The following is a 21,552-nucleotide window of genomic DNA, read 5'->3' as shown; positions in this document are numbered from 1 at the left end:
AGCAGGTTTAGTTCGTGCAGTGGTTGAATTTTGCCTGCCAGCTTCTGCGAGCCGGCAGTGTGACACTGCTGGGCCATCCCACGGGGTTTGGTTTTATGAAGGCGAAGGTGCTCCTCAGCAAAAATGGACACTGAGAAGGTGAAAACCACACTTCTCCCTTGGTGAGCACAGAGGTGGGATGGGGATGGATGAGAGCTAACAGCAGGGCATGTGCATGGATTTACACGAATACTTATATAAGCATTTACTCAGGCACTTAACATAATTTAATACATTGCAAATAACATCCCACCATATTTCAGACATGGCAGCAATTACGTTCCAGTGCTGCCATGAGGCCATCAGCCCCCCAGGCTCCTGAATTAGCAGCTCCAGCAGCAGGGAGATGGCCCAGTGGCGTGTCAGAGCCCGCCCATGCTGCGGCCAAGCGCTCTCACGAGAGGCTTTTACTCTGCAATTGCCTTAGAATAAGGGCAAAGGAATTCAATTAAGCTCTCTCATCACCTGGCAATGAAATGTCACTGTCAAGGGTCCTTTTGGGGCAGTCAGTGAGACCTCCTCTCCTCTCTTAGGAAAAATGGCACAGATAGCTGAATCAGTCAAAAAGGGTGGAGTGAGAGATGAAGGAGGCTAATCCAAGCTTGGGTGTGACCAGGGGATGCTGAGACATAAAATGGACTAGTGAACTCGCGCCTTGGGCCACCCTGCCAAGGTGAGCTTTCAATTTATCAGGATTGCATTAAGGCAAGATAATTTTCTGCATTATTTCTGAAATGAGAAGGAGAGGTGGTACCCTCAGGAAGGGCAGCCATGGCAGAGGTGAACTGGAGGGGTTCAGGAACATCAGATCCCTGCTGAACCTCATCCTCCAGTAAGAAATGGCATCCAGCACCTCAGTGGCATATTGGACCCCCATAGGCACAGCCCTCAACCAGCTCAGGCCCAAGCTCATCTTCCCACATAAATGCCATGGAATATCTAAATGCACCTGGAATCTCTAAACCCATGGCACTGGGAGTCTGTGAAATGAGGCAGTGAAAACCAGCAACAGTTGATTCCAGAAAAGCCACCCCGAGCCCCTCAGCAGAGAGGCCACTGCAGCAAAGGAACACACAACTGGGATGAAGCTAAGATGTGGTTTCTTTTAGCAGGTCCTAAGCTGCCTTCTGCCATTAAGACTAACCCTGGTAAGCGTTGGTTGTCACCAAACCCATTTTGCAGGCTGACCTTCCTGGAGGGACCTCTCCTGTGACAGGGGCTTTACCAGGAGAGTAGAAAGGGCTACAGGACACAAGAGTGAGCAAAGCCCCACAGCTGCCTCTGTGGCAGGGCACTGCTCTTGGCTGCCCTGGTGGGGTGCTGCTCTCGCACAGCGGCCTCCTCCCAGAAAACATTTCCTCTGGAATGGAGCTGCATGTTAAAAGTCAGTATATCAAACATATTTATGCCTTGCCTGGTCGTAACACGCCTTCCCTCGAGTGCCAAGGCAATTCTCAGCCAGCCTGGCTTTCCTGCTGATGAATCCACAGTAGAGCTGGGTACGTTCCTGCAAAGCCTCTCCCATCACCCCAAACCCAGCCAGGGTCACAGCACTCTCCCCCTGCCTAAACCACCTGCGCTGCTTTCAAATGGTCTGGTTTTCTTGTCCTGAACTCCGATGGTGTGGGGGTTTTTGGGGTGCCCAGCCCTTTGCTGACACACACGGGTGGTGGTCAGGGATGCCTTGGGCAGCCAGTGCCTGCTGCAGGCACAGCTCACTGGCATCACCAGCACTGCACACCGAAATCAAGAGTTAACGTTAAGAGTTAAATTCAAATCACAAGGAAACAGCACTAGCAGGAGGCTGGAAATAGGACAAGGCTGTCAGAGATGTGAGTGCTGGGACTGAGCCCCTCCCTGGGTGCTGTTTTAGTAGGGCAGGGGGGAGAAACGGGATCACCAGGAGACCCTGAGCGGGTGGGAAGTGTCCTCCAGCCATCGCTCCACCAGACTGTGGCAGTTTTCGGTCCTGCCCGTCTGCTCAGAGCTGTCCCTGCGGGCAGGGACGGTGCCGGGGAAGCCCTGCAAGAGCCTCTCAGCCTCGCCGTGCTCACCCTCCTTCCCCCTCTCCTTCCCCCGCCCCGGAGCGGGGCTGGCAGGGCACCAGGGAAATTAAGCAGGCGATTTCTAAAGCCGAGAGAAAAGCAGCCATCTGGGCCCCTAAACAGACAGGTCGTTTAATGAACAAAGGGAATTTTCTAGAGGAGCCGGAGAAATGCAACAGTGAATAAAAGAAGCGGTAACCGCTCCGATCCATCCAGGGGCGGCCGTCAGAGAAGCTTTCAGGGAGCGCTGAATAGCGGGTAATGCCCCGTCCCCTCTCATTAAAGGAGGAAGCAGGAGATGGGCCGGAGCAGTGGGAAGCAGGAAGGAGCAGAGTGGGCTGGGGGTAAAGTTCAAGGTTTTCTGTGCCACAAAGAGCCAGGTCAGCCACTCATGATGGCAGGAGCAGCCCCTTCAACACCCCCTCTGCCAAGGCACCTGCTGCTGCACCTTTGGGGATGGCATTTACATCACCAAGCCCCCCAGGAGGCTTTATGTGCCCTCCTCTTAACTCACAGCATATTCCCCTGCAGAAAACATGATCACTGCTTGTGTGACTGAAAACACAGGCTGCAGCTCCAAGATTCAGGACACAAACCTGGCACCCTTTGCCCTTGCTTTGCATATCCACCACCAGCTACAGACAACTCTTCTCCTTTCTGCTCTTCCTCGCAGGAAAACCATCATCACTCATAATTCAAGTTGTGAGTACTTTCTCACTGTATCATTTCGTGCTCTGCCACATTTCATAACCTTGTTTGCACACTCACAGGCAGCGCTCCCCCTTCTCCTCGGGCTGCCAAGCAGGTCTCTTCTGAAGCTCTTCCAGGTTATTGAACTACTTTGTTAATGCAGCTTGTTTCTCATCAGCTGAGGGCAGAGTGCTGGGGACATCATTTATTTTCCATGTTTATTTATGTCAGGAGAGTCCTTAAAGGATTTGTTTGCAGCTGCTTTGGTTGCTGCTCGTGCTGAGGTTACCGCCCGCCCTGCCACATGCCAGCAAGTCAGGCCTGGGAGACCCAAGCTTCCCTCAGCTGTTCTGATGCCGTGGAAACAACTAATTTCCTTTATGCTTCTTGATTAGGAGCAGAATCATCCTTTTTCCTGGACAATAGGCCCTCATGCCCTACAAAAACAGGGTAAGCTGAGAAGCAGCAGTGATTCCTCAGCTGAACACCTCTGTTTCTGCAGAGTCCCCACAGATGGGCCAGTTCTGCTCACCACCTTCTTGGATGGTTTGAGCATGTGCTTTCTGGAGTGTGATAATACAATCACAGCAGAAAGCACTGTTGCTCCCAGAATAGATCCCCCCCAGGGATGAGTTCCTTCTTCCAGGACAATGGGGATGGAGACCTGGAAGCCCTTGAAAAATGCAGGTATTTGGATTATCTTAAAAGAGCAATTCCCCCTGCCCTCTCATCCTTGTAGGGAACCAGCTGGGTGATATTTTACTCCAGCTGCCACTGTCTTTATTACTATGATTTCTCCAGGCTCAGTCCTGGCTGCAGAGATCACTTTTTTTTTTTTTTTTTTTTTTAACTATAAACAATCCATGGCCAATTTGCAAACTAAGATGCCCTCCTCTGCACCAGCCCCTGCTCAGGGCTCCCCACCAGCCCTACTTCATCACCCACAGGTGATGGTCAGACCCTGTGCCCTTCCCCAGGTCGTCCAAGCCTGCACATCACCCCACTCCCAGCTGGTGATGTGCTGGGGGCCTGGCTGCCAATTAGTTTTCTCCTTAGGGTTCAAGGCTACCCTGGAGAAGGGGAGCGTATCATATTGATTTTCTCTGTTGTCCTCGCAACTATCCAGGTAAAGAAACATTTGTTATTCTGTGACAGATCCCTGTGGAGGCCTCTCAGGCATCCTACCTGCTGCACAGTGGAGATGGCAATTTTGCCAGAAACTCTGCTTTGAAGGGGTTTGCAACATTAATTAAATTTCTGCAGTTGTATCTCTTGGCTCTGAATAAGATCCGAGCCTCTCTGAGCATGTGAGCTCAGCTCCTTGTCCCTGCTCAAGCCTGGCTCTGAACAAGTCTGGCTCCCAAGACTGAATTCCCTGTACAGAACATCAGAAATACAATATTGTTCCTCGACAAAAGGAAACGAATGCAGGAGTGGCAGGGTTCAGACACAGTACGGGTCTAGATAACCTAGAGGCTGAGAGATGATCCCAGAGCTACAAAACAAACAAAAAAAATAAAAGCAGATATCCTTGCTCAAAGAATCTATTCCTCTAAATAGACAAGCAAAAATGAGTATCTCTGATCACACAGACAGGCAGGATGCAGGAGGGACAGCGAGTCACCCTATGGACTCGGGATGAATTGGGCACAAACCTCCCACAACTGCAGCTCCCTTTCACCTCCAACGATGCACAGCCCCTGCCTGGGCTGGCCCTCGTGACCTCCCTGACACAGCTGGGCTTTTATAGACACTGCTTTCCAGGAAGGCATTAAAGGGAGAAGAGCTGCCAAGTCTGGGAAATGCAGGAGGAGACAAGTTGGTTTTAATAGTTAAAATTCTTTAGAAATTTAAAAGGGGCTGCTTTTTCAGGATATTAATAAATTAGATGGGAGGGAAACATGGAGAAGGCAAGAACTTGAACTCAGGGAAGCCACAGGAATGGGGCTCCCGAGTAGCAGGGCAAGATCCACTGCCTGGGCTGCTCCCATGGTGGATGTGGGAGACGGACCCATGGCTCACCAGGGTCCCACAGGGCTGGGAAACCAGAACAGAGGATGGAAAACAGACTGATGGTGCCAGGCTGGCATTTCCTACACAGCACAGTGCTATTTCTGCCAGCTATTACAGAGAGCAAGGCGGGTGGTGGGGTCAGAAGGTGCTGCTCCAGGGCAGCTATTCATCACCCTCTGCAGCCAGAGCTGCAGTGTGTGACAGGGAAGGGGAGAGCCAGCACGATGGCCCTGCAGTCCCCTGGGCATGCTGACCCGCTGACATTTTTGGGAGGTGACTAAAGCAGTGTGACGTCTTCCCAAGGAGGGTGGTCTGTGCCTGCTCTGTGGCTACAGGGAACACCCAGCAGGCTCAGGGCCATGGCACGCTGGTTCAAGAAGAAATTCAGAGCTTGTGTGTGCCACTGTTGATAAAGGTTTGCTGCAAGGGAAATGGGAGTTCCTGCAGAACAAGAGCAAGGAGGTCCAGAGGTGCTTTGGGAGCATTATCACTTAAAGCATGCACATTTGTCACCACACAGGGATTCAGTGCCCCAAGGTGTGCACCAAGGGGCAGGATTTGAGAGCTGCGAGCCCCTGCCCCCAGGCTCAGTTAATACAATCTCCCTCAATGACAATAATATCATTTCCAGCAATGGCAAAGGCTCTCGGGCTGGAGGGGGCACAGCACAGCCCCGGGGAGCACCCTGCACCCTGCTCCACTCCACTCCCCCGGGCGGGTTTCCAACCTCCGCTCCCAGCCCGGCACCAACATATTTTTCTCGGATATTTTCCCAGTTTCCACAAGAGGGCACCGGCACGACACCGACGGGACGCTCCGGGGTCCCCGAGCGGCGCCGCCCGGTCCCGTCCCTCGCCGGCAGGAGCCGGGGCCGGGGCTCGCCCGGGGTTTTGTCCGCAGAAGGAAAGCGGCTGATGCGCATCTCCCCGGAGACCTCGGCTCTGGAGCCCTGCCTCACCACGACGTTTGTTATTGCAGAAATAAACTCCTTTTGCTGGAAAAGGCGATTTTCTGGAGTAGCTCTTGCCAACACCGAGGGGCTGCAGGGAGGGGAACGGAGGGGCTCCCAGTGTCACCCATTTCCTCCAGCCTCCACATCCCAGGCAGGGAGCATGAACCCTCAGGAGCTTGTTCCTGTGGGGAAAGGGCTTTGCCTGAAGGGCGCGTTGGGCTCCTGGCAAACCCTGATGCAGGGAAAGACCTTGCTGGGAAGAGATAAACCAGCGAAAGTAACTCCCTGGTAACAGAAACGTGAAGGAGAAGCAAAGAAAAGCCACCCACTCCAGCCTGGACTGGATGCTCTTCACAAAGGGAAGCCTTTGACTCTCAGATCTGGTGTTTGGAGCTCAGGCCACCTTTCAGTGAGGCTGCTTGGTCAACAAGCACATCTGTCTGGTGTCTCAGAGCCTGGCATGTGATCATGCACTTGATGCTGTGGGCTTTAGGCAGAGAAAGAAAATTTTTGTATCATCTTGGCTGAGTTTTTTAACCCGGGTGAGCAGGTAGAAGACTACTCAAATCAGTGTTGCCCTGTTCACTGCCCATATTGGGACCCTGGACTGTGTCAGCTCATTTCCTCTAGATTATCTTGATCCTGCTGGACACTGAGTGAGTGTGTACCAAAGCACAAGGTGTATCAGAAATGCCAAAACAGCAACAGATTGTCTGTCAGGGCTGTCATTCTGTCATGAAATATGACATGCATCCCGCCTGGGAGGAAGGACTGGACTGCTGTACACTTCAGTGCCAGCTGAGGCCAGGCAAGATTATTCCTCATTTCAGAGTCTCGTTGATCAGACCTGGAGGATACATTTCTGCAACATAAAAATAAATGTGGCAAAAGTCCCAAACCACCTACCTCTCTTTAGCTGTGCCTTTATATAAAACACGTTGCCATTTCACGGGCACGTCTGTGAGGAATTTCCCTTTTGTGAATCCAATTTCCTCTCACTTTTGAACAAAAATGCATCTCTGACGTGAAGGATGCAAAGGTAGAGACAGCATGGCTCGGTACAGAGCAACGGGGAATTTGCCAAGCAGCATCAAAATGGAGAACAAACAAGAAAAATAAAAGCCAATTTAATGCAGAGAATTTATCAAAGGAGAAAAACACTTCTTGAGCAGCATCACTGATTGCCCTTCTGTGGTGGACGTGCCAGAGGGACACTATGAGCGTGAGAAAGGAACAGCAACCATGAAGTAAACACAAGCAACAGGGTGGGAACAAGACTGTGGGCTGGGGGGAGCTCCCCATGCTCCCCAAAACAAGCCTTGTCAAAGGTGCAGCCTCGACCAAGCACCAGCCAGGACATAACTAATGTGGAGTGGATGCAATATCTCCGGAGGAGACTGCACGTGGTGGGCTCAAGAAAAACAGGAGAGACTGCTTTGTTTTTCTCTTGCTCAGTGATAAATGAGACCTGACACCCTTTCCCAAAGGCTGAATTCATCAGCTCCAGAGCTTACAGGTAATTAGATCTGGAGTCGTGGTGGGACTGTCTCTAGCAGTCGTAGTATCATTTTGCGCCTTGTGCTTTCCTTCGGGTCCTGTAATCAAACTCCCCAGGAGCAATAGTAAAACAAAAGGAGCATTTTCTTGTGTTACACCCTTCAGCCCAACAGCCATCCAAGTTTTTGGTAATTATGGCCGTGGAGGAGCCCAGCAGAGCCACCCAGCAGCTCAGGGCACCAGAAGTCACAGCTTCCACAGAGGGAAACAGGAAAATCATCTCCTGAGACGTACTCCAGCCACAGTATCAGCAGTAGCACTTCTGCATGTGACAACACCTCACTGAGAAAAGCGAATCTTAATGAAGGGTTGACTGATATGTAGACAGTCAAAGCCTGAGAACAAGCACTACAGCCTAGAACTCGCAGTATTTTGGGAAGTCTACAGCTGCCAATCAAGTGGATGCTTTCTCAGATGAGTGTTTCCAGGCTTGCTTCTCAAAAGAGATCCCATAGAAACCCCTTCCTGGTCTTTTCCATCTTTTTATCCCATTTGGGTGCCCTCCAGGGTTCAGCTGCTCCCTCGATCCCAGCACCGCCCTTAGATCTGCCTCCTCAGCCTCAGAAAAGCCTTGGACAGTGAAATCCCCAAAGTCTGGCAACAGCCTGTGAAGTTTCCTTTTGATCTCTTCATAGCCTGCCATCTCCAGCAAGGGGCATTTGGTGGGAACTAGAAAAATCCAGAGCCAGGTGGTTTGGGATGTGAGCCCCGGGTTAAATGCCCCCACATGGTGCACGACAAATGAAGACAAACCTGTGGGTGAAGCAGTCCAGATCTCTTATCTCCCACTTGTATTTTGGATGAGGGAACTTTTTGTCCTGCATCCTTAAGGAAGGATATGTGCAGTGGGCTCTGTAGGACACACCTGAATTGCAGAGCAGAACCAGGACGTAGCAGCAGCACTGGGAGCTGAACCACAGCAGGTGCCTGTTGGAGTTTGTTAAATGACAAGACGATGTAATCCAAACGTGTCCATCACCTTCAAGCAAGGGCTCTGTGACACAGGTAAAATTGCTTTTGTTCACTCAAAAGATCAATATTGTCAGGATGAAATAATATGTCAGCCAGCATGAAGAACTCCGCCTGACCACTGACAGTCAATGGGCAGAAACTCCCTCTTGTAAAAATAATACGAAAAAAACCTCCTGAATATACTTCCACTTCCCAAGTCACCGTGTTTGGGCTGCTCTCGCCAGGAGCTGTAGATCATCTCCAGATTTCTTGGAAGAACAATTTTCCTGTGCACATGGTGTATTCTGACGCAGGAAATTCCTCAGATTTAATTGGGTTCCTTTCTATTAAATCATCGTGGCTAATCAAACAGCCAGAGTCCCAGCTGAAGACCACACTCCTCGGTGAGCATCGGCATTTACTCCACATCAGGACTTCCCTCGGAACAAACCCGTGGTCAAAGGCAGTTTCTCATTACGCTGATCTAAAACTCTCCGGTCCTTCAGCAGCTCCTTCCCCTCGCCCCCGCACGTCTGCTTTGTTTTGCACTGGATTTAACTTTGCATGTGTGGTTTGGTGTGGGGTTTTTTTTCAATGTAACATCAAATCTCTTAATTCTCTGACCCAGAAAACAGAGACAATCCTCATAAAAATCTGGGACAAAGAAGATGCAGCTTGCACGTGCGCAGCAGCAAGTGATTGCGAAGCTCCCAAATCTACCCATTTAAAGTGATTTTGATTAAAGAAAGCATTTTGAGAACTGTTGCTGTCAGATCTCAGGTTATTTAGAAATCAAATCTTTAGCTTTCAAGTGCTGCTCTACTCTGAGCAAGATACTTTAAAGAGTGACAAAGTGGTGGCCCAGGTTCACCATCACCCGAGATGTGAGGGCTTTTCCCTCCCACGCTGTGACCTCCATGGGGCCAGCCAGGACCCCAGACCCACACAGGGGACACACCTGCCCCCACAGCATCCAGAAACAAAGGTTCCCTGAGCCGCAGCACGACCTTTCCCGGAGCCACGCAGCCCATTCCTGCAGCACTTTTGCCAATGAGTAAATAATGAGAAATTAGTGTGCGGCCCCGGCGATGAGTCAGAGCGAGCCGCCGCCGGCACCACCGAACCTGCCAGGACAAACAGGGTGTCACACACACCCAAGCCCCCCAGTTTCATGGTGACATCACCCATGTCACCCCGTGACCCACATGGTCTCACTGGTGAGCCACCCCCAGGCCCCGAACCAGGAGAGCCCCGTCCGGAGCCGGGCAGGGATGGGCACACGTTGAGTTTTGCGTTGCCTCTTTGCACGTCTGATTTAATGAGGGAGAATAACGAAACATTGCAAGCTGAGTCACACAGGCAGAGATCTCCCTTCTGAGGAGTTCTTAGGGGCAAAAGGAGGGTATGGACATACAGCTCCACTGCATGCTGCCCCCAGGGATGGCAGGGTCCAGACAGGGGTCCTGCCAGCCAGGAGCTGCTTCTATACCCAACACAGTGTCAAGGATGAAGAGCAAGGCCAAGGTGGGAGCTCAATACTCCATCCCCAGCACCAACCATGGGGCAGTCCCTGGTGACAGCAGGGTTTCACCCACTGGCTCTGAACCCTTCTCGAAGGCAGAGCCTCATTAAAGTGGGTAATTTGGAGTGACTGGCCCGGGTAATTCCCACGGCTGGGCCCACAATAGCAGCCAAGCCCAGGAGTAAATTGCATTACTGTATGTGGAAGTCTCAAATCTGAAAGGGAAGGAGCAGTTCACACCAGCCAGGGCTTTAATACCAGATTAAATGCTTTCACAGCAGCCCGGCTGTTTGAAAGCTTCCAGCCAGCCTTTTGTCAATTTAGTTTGCATTGTACTTTGGCTTCAAGAGGTACCTCAAAATGTAACCAACAGCACTTCATTTTATCATTTTTTTTTAATATGGTAGCTTAGCTTTCTTGGAGGGAATTCATGGACCTGGGATGATTCCTGCTCCATATGGGAAGGCATGAAGTGTTTTAGTGGCAGGGGGGCCAAGCAAAGCTCCTCTCCCCAGTGCTGTTGGCCCGAATGCATTATTGTTTAGGGAATCTATTGAGCATTTTGTCCTTAAAGACTCGCCATTTTAGGAGGATGAATGAAGCTCCAACTGGAATTATCAATTTTTAATTTCCCCATTAGCAGAAACAGAAGAAGCCTAGTACTTTCTCCTGATAAAGAGAACAGCCTATATTCTTACAAGGATTGTACTTTAAGAAGCTGATTATCCCAAGCCTTGAAACAGGAGCTAAGCCATGTCTCAGGGACATGCCCAACACCGGGTGCTTAAATGCAGCACTTTAGGGGAGTTCCTGGCTGACTCCTGGCAGGTGGGAGCAGGATGTGCAGCTGCACTGGGCATCTGGCAGTGGCAGCAGCAGGATACTCCTACCCTTCCCGGGGCAGCACCCCAGAAACAGCAAGGATGAACCCATATCCCAGTCCATAGTCTGAAATCTGGCACCTGTGAGACACGGGGCACAGACTCATAGGAAACTGCTGCTACTCCTGCCCCTCCTCTCCCTGACGTGGGCACACAGAGGAACCTCTGTCTATCCCCCAGCCCACCGCAGCCAGCCGGGGGGGCACAGCCTGGTAGGGCTCTGTGCCACCCCGCTCTCCCCACAAGTGCATCCTTGTCATTCAAATGAGAAGCTGCCACAAAGGCGAGGGCCCTGCCCTGAACAAAGAGCCGCTTGGGACGGCGGCAGAGGGGGACGCGGGTCCCTGGTCTCCACCGATGAATGCAAATGCCTCCATCCCCTGGGAGCAACTTCTCTGGGAACAACACAGACAGGGCTTTGTGAGCAGGAGGCTGAGAGAGGCATTGGTCATACGCAAGCCCCCAGGAATGCCCAGCAATCCCCAGCTGGAGAAACGCCTTGGGGGCACGAACAGATCTCCCCTCTCACCCCTGGCCACAAAGTCAAGAAAAAGCCACTCACAGCCTTTTTTTTTTTTCCCACCCATGCTCTTGCAACCAAACTAAAACTTTCCTAGCACTCCTGCATCCCTGGGTGGTGACACCAGAGCCTATGTCCACACGGGATGATCTCAGTGAGGCCACCACCACCACCTCCTGTCCTGCAACCCCAGTGCCAAGGCAAAGCAACGCCCCAGAGCAAAGTGCCTCCCTCAAGCCACGATTCCTCAGCCCCAAGCATCAGTCCATCCCCAAGCCAGAGCTTTTGCCCTGCCACAGCTGTACAGCTGTGCACCTGCAGCAGGCAGGAATGGGCAGGAGCTGCCTGTTTAACAGCTGGCTCAGTTCCAAACCAGCCAGTCTCCAGGTCAACACCTTCGCTGTTCAAACTCCACACGCCGGCTCTTCTGAAAAGTACAACTTGAAGGGAGACCTCCCCCCAGACGTGGTTCAAAGCCCACTGAGGTGAGAGCTCTCATTACTCAGTTACTACCAAGGTATAGAGAGGTTTTGCTGCCTGCACCCCTGAGACGCCCAAGCTCAACAGCCATAAAAAGATGCAATTTGTGAATGCTGTGGAAGGAGAGGTTGGGGTTTACTGTAAAGGCAGCAGTGAGAAATGCGAAGTCGTAAATCTCAAAAGTGGCGTACTAAAAATTCAGTGGAATCACTCAAGTCAAGCTCTGTTCCATCTGCTATTTTATGCCCTCTTTGTTAGGGCAGCTAATGGAGAACAATAAAAACATTAATAATCAAGTTAGATTTATAAACTGGGCAGGATATTCCACTAGTAATGAAATCTGGAGAATCATTCCATGTTATATTGCTTTGGGCAGCACTCTAACAAGCACTGCCTTTGAGTTATAGCCCTCTTTCATTTTGCTGAACTTTAATTTGGCCCAGCACCACTGTTTCATTTAAAACAAACTTAGAGCAGGAGTGGAGCAGAGGACACAGCTCAGAGGCATGGTCCTGCTCAGCACTGAAAGCCTCTCAGGTGCAAGGGGGGATGTAAAAGCTCTTGTTGATATTGTGCTCTGTTTACTGCAGAGAACTGCTGGATATAATTTTCCAAGGTTAGCAGAGCTTCCTATTGCCATGGTTTCATGCTTCCTAGTTTTCAAATATTTGATTTAAATGCCTCACAGATCTTTAATTTCTTAGTTGCTTCATAAAGCGGATGTCAAATAATTCTTCTCGAGGCTCTCACTTCCCACACACAGTGGTAGTTTCCTGACAAACACCTCTGAAAATACCTGGCATCTTGTGCTCCCTGCTGCTCATTAGAGGGCATAAGCACAACCATGATTTACATTCAACCCCTTCGGAATCCCACCAGTGGTGTCTCAAGCTGGAGAGATTATTTGCCCCCAGCAAGCACACCCACTGGAGGGGAGATAGCACAGAGACACTCATCTGACACCCTAAATTTAGGCTTCCCAGCCTAAATAAGACTTCTTTTGATGTAATTCCCTTCTCCTGCAGTTCACTCCTGCTGTGTAACCACCATCCCTGGTACCTTCTGCTTTGCGAGATGGCCCCAGCTCTTCAGCTGGGTTTGGAGCTACTGCTCAAATCCAGTCCAGGACAAAAAGGGTTCCTTAGTGCCTGAAAGTTGTCAGCAGTAACTAATCAGCCCCTTGAGTATTAACATTTACCCTGTAAAAGCTGAGTGCAGAGTGGATACGGCAGCAAGGATAAAAGCAGGTCAAAGACAAAGTTTGAGTCAAATTGATTGGGGCAGAAGACATCAATTCGCGTGCTGTTTGCATGAAATATTAATTCCAGCTTTAACATTTGGTTACAGGGGGAAGTAATTGCACCATAATGATGCAGATGTACCTCATATTCACCACATTTTTTCTTCTGCTAGGAACTGATGGGGAACGACACGCTCCGTCCTTCCCGGCAGGTGCCTGAGCCGGAGCCTGCGAGCCGGAGCACGCGTTGGTGGCCGAGCCTCGGCGGGGGAAGCAGCGTCCTGGCGCACTGCTCTGTGCGAGCCCTGCTCATTAGATAACCCTGCCGTGCTGCAAACCCTCCCTCCCTCCCTCCCTCCCAGCACTGCACAGGCAGCATTTTGAAATTCGCTGAATTTCAGGGAATTTCTCCAAATTGGCGGGTCCAGCCCCAGGACTGCCCGCCCACACCCAGCCACAGATGGCTTTCTGACACCCAGCTTTGACGTAGTCGCGGGGCTTCTCTGAGCTACGGCTGGCATGAGATATCAGAAACTTTTCCTCCTCCAGCAGAAAAGCCTCCATCTCTCCCCTCTCAGAGGAGATGGCGTGAAGCTGTACAGACCCGCTGGCACCGTGACCTGGCTGGGACATGACCTGAGCTCTCAAGGGCTGCTAAAACCTGTCACCTCCCTGCAAACCGAGCAGGCACCTGTGAGCGGAGCAGCAGGACCACAAGGATGCCCGCAATGTGCAGACCACCGCAATGAAGCCAACCCTCCACCTGCTGCCGGCACAGAGCAGCCCCTAACGCATCCCCGAGCGCGTCCCAGTCCCCAGGGATCGCTCTGACTCCAAACGTGCCATTTCACCCGGCTTGCCGCTGGAGTTTGTGCGGCTCCATGGCAGGCAGGGAGCCCTCGAGACAGGCCGGCCCTTTCCCAGCGCCTGGGAAATCACCATCCGTGTGCGAAAGCTGGTGGGGCCGTCACCCCGCGATGCTGGGCTGGGGGAAAGTTGGGTCACCGTGCTGGGGGTGCGGGGCGTGCAAGGGGACACAGCGGGTTTAACGGAGGGGGACTCCGGCTTCCAAAGGGCTCGGTGCAGGGGGCACTGGGTGCGAGGGGATAAACGAACCCTTCCGTGAGCACGGCAGGGCACCAGGTGCAAGGAGAGGCACAACGTGGATAAGGCTGGAGGGGGCACCGGTGTAAAGGGGCCCGACCAGCGGGAGCAGGGTGGAGGACACCGGCGGCAAAGGGGGGCACCGGGGCGCGCCGGGGAGCGCTTCCAGCCGCCGACGCTGGCCCAGCGCCGCGGGGACCGGCGATGCCCGGAGGTGAGGGAGTACCGGGGGAAGGGGCAGCGGAGAGGAGCGGGGGGTTCCGCGGGTTACTCACAACTCCCCGGGTGATGTCCTCCGCCGCGGGGGTCGGCGCCGCGGGCGCTTCTTGCCACGCCAGCCACAGGGCGAGCACGAGGAGCATCTCCTGGCGGCGGGCGCGGTGCCGGGCGGCGGGGCTCAGCATCCCCCCGCGCTCCGCGCCGCCCGGCCCCGGCCCCGCGCTGGGCTCCGCCGGGCTCCGCGCCGCATCCGCGCTCCCGCCCCGGGCTGCGGCCGCCGCCGGGGAGGGAGGGAGGGAGGGAGAGAAGGAGGGAGGCGGAGGGGCTCCGCTCGGATCCGCGCTGCTCCGCCGAGGATGGAGGCGGGGGGGAGGTGAGGGCTCCGCTCCGCCCCGCCGGGGAGGGAAGCAGGGGGGACTCCGCTCCTCGCTGCTCCGCTCCGCGCTGCCGGGGGTGCTCCGCTGCCGGGTGCGCGGTCACATCGCCCCGCTCCCGCACCCCGCGGAGCGGCAAAGTTGCTGCGGGCGCTGGCGCGGAGCGGAACGCGGCTCGGCTGCTGCTGCTGCTGCTGCTGCCGGGGGCGGCCGCGGCTCCGTCGCTGCTGCCATGCACCCCTCTGCGGCCGGGCAGCGGAGGAGGAGGAGGAGGAGGAAGGGATGCTAATGAGGGAGGCGGTGTCAGGGCTCCGGCGGTGCGGGGGGGTTCGGCACAGCGCTGCGCTGAGCGCCCGCACCAAGAACCGGCACCGACCCCGGCCCTGCTCCCCCGTGGGGAGGGCTCGGTGCCCTCCCGCTCTGGTATCTGCGTCTGGCTGAAATGCATCGAGGTTCCGACACGGTTCTTTTTAAGCATCAACATTTCTTTGCGTACCAGCCGCACTTCCGAGTTTTTTGAGGAGCTGTGGAAATGAACGTGTGGTTCACGTGTCAGCATCCTCGACTGACATCCCGTCTCAGCGAGACAAATGTCTGGCTTGTCCCCATAAACAGCATAATGGGATCCTATGGCCTCTGCAGCGCGTCCTCCCCGGAGAGCTGTGAATCTGCCACATGCTCCGACAGGCCAGATGGCAGGGGAGACCCTGACAGCTACAGCTCCTGCCAGTTCAGGAGGAACATGTACTTCCTACTCAGCATCTGCCTTCTCCAGTTCCTATTGGCACGTTAATACACTCAACAGCTTTGCAAACGATCTTTAAAGAAGTGTGGGTTTGTTTTGGTTTTTGTTCGTTTGTTTTTTTTTTCTGTTTTCGTTTTGGTTTTTAAAATACATTTGCAGTTTCTGTTTTATGATAAATAAGTAGTGGAAATAATGGAGAATTGGCAGAGATGAAAAGTTGCTTCTAGGTGGCACTGGGGCAAAATTGTAATAGACATTGATATGACACCTTCTGCACAATATATGAATTTGGCAATGAACCATAGCTACTTCTGGAGATATTTAATATCAGACAGGACTAGAGCAAAGCAGTGGAGGAAGAAAGAAGAAATCTTTGTCCAAAAGAAGTTGGTTAAAGGGAATAAACAGAGAGACCTCACTTCCCGCAAGCAATTTTGCACTACCCTGTGTCCCTGTGAGCTGGACTGAATTTACTGCTCCAACACCAGAGAAATTAGAGGGAAAACCACTGGATTACAGGGCTCAGAGCCTCACCAACTAGAGGTACTTCTTGTAGCTCAAGAGCTGTTATGCTGAGAGCTTTGCTCCATACAAAAGTGAAGTTCAGCTTCTTAAACAGCCCAGCACAGCTCAGCCTCTGGTTCCACAGGTGCAGAGAGGGGGTTTCCAAAGGGCACACTCTTCCTGTGCCCAGGTGTAAGCCCCTGTCTCTGGGGAGTGGTTCCCCCCTCTGTACACCCCTCTCCACTCTGCAGGACTCAACTCCACCTCTATGCCTCTCCTGCTGCTCCTGCCCTGTCCTGTCCATCCCACAGCTGCCACTGCCCTCGAGGGAGAGCTCCTTCTCACTTTCAATAAGTGTCACACTAGCCCCTATGAGACAAGGACTGTTATTTGCTGTATTCCAGACTCCACTGCTCTGAGCAGAAAGCAGCAGCCACCCACCACCCCACAACCTTTTCCGGGTTTTCCAACAGAGAAGCGTTATTCTGGGCAGTCAGGCCAGCCTGACATTGCTTAGCAACACCACACGTAGTAATTTCCTGCTAAGCAGTTCCAGAATCTCTTCTTATTAGGGATCATTTCTCCTGACAGTTGACATGACTGGGGGCAGATCAGAGCCACTCTCTGAGGAAGGCAGAGGGGACACAGGCACAGAGGGCTGGAAGGAGTGTGCAGCAGTGTCTCAAAATCACAGAGTTTGGGACAAATCTGCAGCCCTCGAGGTGAGCAGCTTCTGTGGTGGCAGCACTGACAGGGTGAAAACTGCCAGCCCAAGTTCACTGACATGCCATGGGCTTGGGGTTATTAATGGCAAATGCTTCAGCAGCACCTGGAAATGCTTTCTAGGGATTCTGGGCTCTCTGAGAACTGCTCAGCACACACAGTTTCCCCTCTGCATGGCACAGTTTGCATGCCAGCCTTGTCCTTGTGCTGGGGAGCCTGGAGCTCCAGGGCTTGGTCCTACCCCACATCCACAGTGCCCCCTCTCCCATGCTGGCCACATCATCCTGTAGCAACAAGGTTACCTCAGCTGCCTTCCTTGCATTTCTGGAAGATGCTGCACGCTCCACACTGACCTTTAATCCCATTTTTCAGAAGTGGTCAATGAAGGATAAAGGTTCATCGTGGGCAGCCTGTGAGCTGTTGGAGCAAAGATAAAGATTTGAGCCCACTCCAGCTGAAAGAGTTTTGCTCTTAACTTTGAGGGGTCAAGATTTTAGGGCACATGCTACCATTTTATGTTCCCCTCATAGGTCATCCTCTCACAGCAGCACATCGGGGACAAAAATCTTCACAGTTTCTGTCAGAGCAGGTGTTTTAAGCAGATTGACAGCAGGGCAAATGGAAGATGCTACTCCATGTCAAATGTGCTTTTATCCTTTCAGATTCCTTCCTGTGGCATTAAATACCCATTTTCACCAAATGTGGAATATACCAAATTTACATATTGCAAGAGAATACTTTCCCCACAGCTGTTTCTCACATGCATGTATTACACAGGTACAGGTTGTAATTGCAGAGTTTGGGGTATTTGTAAAACATTTCACTGCAGCAGACTCGGCCCAAGCTGCCAACCCCACCCTCCCACTGAGGGGCTTCCCATCAGCTGTCCCTTACACAGCCTCCTGCCTCCAGCAGAGCAGGAAGGGCTTTCACCCTGAGGGGGTAGACTGGTTTTTGGTGGAACAGATGGAGAGATGGCCCCGAGCCATGGCCAGTACCCTCTCTCCTGGTAACATCCCTGGTTGGATGGGCAGCCTCCCTGGTTCTGCTCAGTGAAGCACCTCAGCTGAGCATCCCTGCTCACATCCCAACTGCTTTGGTGTGGGCTCACTTCCAGGGCTGTGATCCTTCCTCTGACTGGGACTGGAGCAGAGCCACGTGCACAGTAGGAACTGAACAGTTTTGCAAACCAGGCTGAGATTTTCAAAGAAAACAAACAACTCATCCCACAGAAACTTCAGTTTTAAGTGGCCAAATCCCACTGGATTTCCCATCCTCTGACCTCTGCAGTTGTAAATACCTGCCCTGTTTCACCATCTGCCCAGATATCAGTTATTAGCACCTGTGCTGTGCTGGCACCTCAGAGCCAGTCTTGCCCCACAAGGACCTGCAATGTGAATGGTTATTTACACTGGATGAGTAGATGCTTTGTTCGTACCCTTACGACAGTCAAAGTAATTTCCAACGTATTTATAAGCACTTACAAGAGACAAGATAGATTTCTATACATTAATCAAAACCAGTCACAAATTACAAAACCAAAAGAATCTACAACCATGCCATGTACAAACAGCTGGGAGAGATTCTTTCATAGTTTAATTTTATAGCATGAGACTTCCTCCTCCAACAAAACACTACGTGATCATTAAGACCCAAAGAAATATCAGAGAAACTCTAAACTCTATGTTTATGTGTGTGTATATATATATAGGATATATATTCAAATTTAAGCATATGAGTAATCACACTGACTTCACTCTAACCAAATGAATGTAATAAAAGAGCAGCTCTCCCTGGGAAGGTGGAAGCTGTGCCCAAAATAACAAGGCAGATTGTATGGATGCCATCAGCTCCTTACAGCTACAGAGAGCAGAGCTGGGCAATAAGAAGAACCTGGTTAGAACAAACTGAACTATGAATATTTTTTCTCTTTTCCCTTTTCAGTCAGTAAAAACCCCACCTCAATGGCACAGGTTTAACTCTGTGCTCATGTCACGAGAACCAAGCGAGGGTAGATGGAGTTTTCTTGCCATTCATTACCCAGGCAAGTTGCTGAATAGAATTTATGTAAGGAAGGAGGAGAGTGATGATTTTAATTCTGTTAAGTGTAGCTTCCAAAATGCATTCTTTATGCTTCATTTATTGCAAATGAATGACTCAGTTAAAACAGCATTTCAACACGTTTTAGCCAAAAATATTTGCTTTGCACAACAGCAGAACGGAGATAACTGTGAGCAGCTGTAAGTAAGAGCAAGCAAATCAGAAGGAGCAGATAGCTGTTTATGGTGATACCTATGGTCTGTTTTAGCACAAAACTCCTATGCTAAACAAGAAATGCTGGTGAAGCTGATTTGCAAGTTCACATATCCCTGATCTGCCCGTAATTGTCAGCGTTTGGGGAAAAAAACCCTGTAAACGAATACACAATTTATTTTCGTTCCGCATACATTCCAGCCAAATGCACGACCTGAAATGATTTTCACCTTTGTGCACCAGGATGGCGAGCATGAATTTAAAATGTCATTATCTTCTAACTATACATGCTAAGTGCAAGATGAAGATTTTTTTTTTCCCTCGGTGTCTTTAGCACAATTAGCATGTGTGACAACATCCAGAAGATTTAATTTCCCAATTACACAGCTATGCTGAGACTACCCCTTGCATTAAACATGCAGCAGTTCTTATCAGTAGACGCTCCACAACTTCTCCTGCCCTGTTGTATCACTGCAGATGCTCGTGTTTTGGCGAGTTTAGAAATGAAATTTTTCTGCCCTATCATGCAGGGAGACAGAAATTGCAGTGCTGCAGAGGAGGGGGGCTCGGGCTGCCGTGGCCCCTGGCCAGGAGCAGCCGCTCCGACAGCACACACAACATTCCCAGGGGGATCCGTGCTCCACAGACTTCTCGCTGAGCCCAAGTGGTGAATCAGTTTATGCTGCAAAGTCTGAGAATGAGGACGTTTGTGATATTATCCTCCTGTTTTCTAGAAGCTTTGGTAGCCACGGGGAAAAAAAACAAAAACAAACCCTCCACAAAATTGGTCGCTGGAATATAATTTGCTCACTTAAGATCATCCAGAAATTATTTATTTGCTTGCCTACTCTTAGGACTGATGAGTGACCAATAATAATGAAAAAAGGCAATTATTTTTCCAAGATCAGTAGTAGACACCTAGTTACACATATGTTAAGTATTACTCATGGGAAGTTTAGAAATTTTTCTTTTCCAGGATTAAACCCAAAGTGGATCAGGGCATTTGCAGATGGCCTGGGAGGATACCACTTTTTTGCTTCCTTGTTCTCTGATTGGGGGAAAAAAAAAAAAAAAAAAATCAACCTATGGACATTTTTTCATAGCTTAAAAATAAAGGATGGAAACCAAACTTGGAAGGAGCAGGGGAATCAGTATTTTCCTGCAGGCCAGGGCTCTGGAGCAGAGAGATGTTGCAGAGATGCTCACAGTGCTCTTGGCCACAGGGCTCTTCTTCTCTGCTTAATCACACACTGGCACAAAGGACCTCCAGCATCTCGTGGATGTCCACCTGCCAGCTCCACAGGCTGAGGCAGCACTAACTGTCATCCCACTGGAGTTCACTAACAACAAAACTTAATCCTCTCTAACTCACTCTCAGGTCTAAACCTTGCAGATTTCTCTCAGGTAACACCTGAAAAACACAGCCCTCCTGGCTTCCCCCACAGCTGCAGCTCTCCCCAGCCCTCTTCTCTGCTGGAAACACCTTTTATCCCCCTGCCAACCACATTCCTGCAGGTATCTGCAGCAAATTCTGTTTCAGAGACCTTTTTCCAAGCCTAACGTGCTGACCATCTCTCAGCACTCCTCTTGGGCAGTTCTCTCTGTGGAATTCTATCAGATCAAACATAAAGTGCTCCTTTTATTTCAAAGATTTTCACAGGCAGCCCAGCTTTGTCTTTTATTGGTCATTTAGCACCAAGAAATCAGCTCCTTCCTCCACCTGGCCGTGAAATCCACCTCTCCCTTCCTTTGCTGGGCTCTTAAACAACAATCTCACACTTCCTTCTATGCTGCTCCTTCTGCCTGGGAATTTTTCCTTCTAAGAAAAGCCAAGGCAGCCATGCCATCCCCCCTTTGGCTCCTATATACACCCTATAAGATCAGGACACCACCCCTCCATCCCAGTATATTTTTTTCCAATACAACTGCACTCCAAGAAGTTGGTTGATATTATTTTGTAATTTCCTTCCTCTCCCTTGCTTGCAGACACGCCTCGTTTTCCATCTTCTCCCGGGTAAGCTCTTTGTTCCAAGAGGAAGGCACCTAACACAAGGTCATCCCAGGCTGCTGCTGGACTGCCCTGGCACTGCAGTGACACCAGTGATGGCTACAACACCCAAAAACTCAGCTCAAGGCCACATTGCCAGTGAGCAGACACAAGCACACACCATCTAGCACAACTCTGGCCACTTCTGCCTCCCTGCTGCATCACGTGCTTCTCACAGAGCAGTGTTTGAGGCTTTAATACCTATGAATTATAAAACAATACAAAAGGAGCTCGTGTTCTCCAGGCTTAGCTTTTCTGCAGTGGCCCCAATATAGCAGAGCCTCCATCAAGATCTTGTAATAACAAGCCAGGCAGAAAGACGGGCCAGACTGCCACGTTAAAGCAAACCAAAGTGTAATTTTCTCTTCACTAGCAGCATTCCCATCCTTGTTCCCATTGCTTTTTAACAACAGGACATGAAAAGATGTTGATTTCTTGTTTAAGCAATGACAAGAAGTTCAGAGGTTAATTCATGAGAAGTAGAACATAGTCACTTTACTAAAAAAAAAAAAAAAAAAAAAAAGTCCAGCAAAACCAACCAACCAACCAAATTTAAAAACTATAAAGTAGCACTGGATGGAATTTTCCAGTGAAAAACAGTAGTAATTTTAACACTACTTAGACGCAACAGACTGTCCTTTGGCCAGGGAAAACCACAAGCCCTCTGACCTGCTTTTATAAGGCTTTAATACC

The 21,552-nt window shown here is 50.9% G+C and overlaps 1 protein-coding gene across 1 annotated transcript in view; it reads right to left on the bottom strand.

Annotated features, from left to right (window-relative positions):
- Positions 1–14,791, bottom strand: part of MMP17 (matrix metallopeptidase 17) — a 61,208-nt gene extending 46,417 nt beyond the window's left edge. The window contains exon 1 of the mRNA XM_064675241.1: positions 14,270–14,791. Coding sequence (XP_064531311.1) covers positions 14,270–14,398 — 129 coding nt within the window. The 5' untranslated portion in view covers positions 14,399–14,791. The remainder of the gene's footprint in view (positions 1–14,269) is intronic.
- Positions 14,792–21,552: the final 6,761 nt, after the last annotated feature.

This window comes from Pseudopipra pipra, chromosome 18 (genome assembly GCF_036250125.1).
Source record: "Pseudopipra pipra isolate bDixPip1 chromosome 18, bDixPip1.hap1, whole genome shotgun sequence".
In the NCBI taxonomy this organism is placed as follows: domain Eukaryota; kingdom Metazoa; phylum Chordata; class Aves; order Passeriformes; family Pipridae; genus Pseudopipra; species Pseudopipra pipra.
The sequence above is the reverse complement of the archived record's forward strand: the minus strand, read 5'-3'. Positions and strand labels throughout refer to the sequence as shown.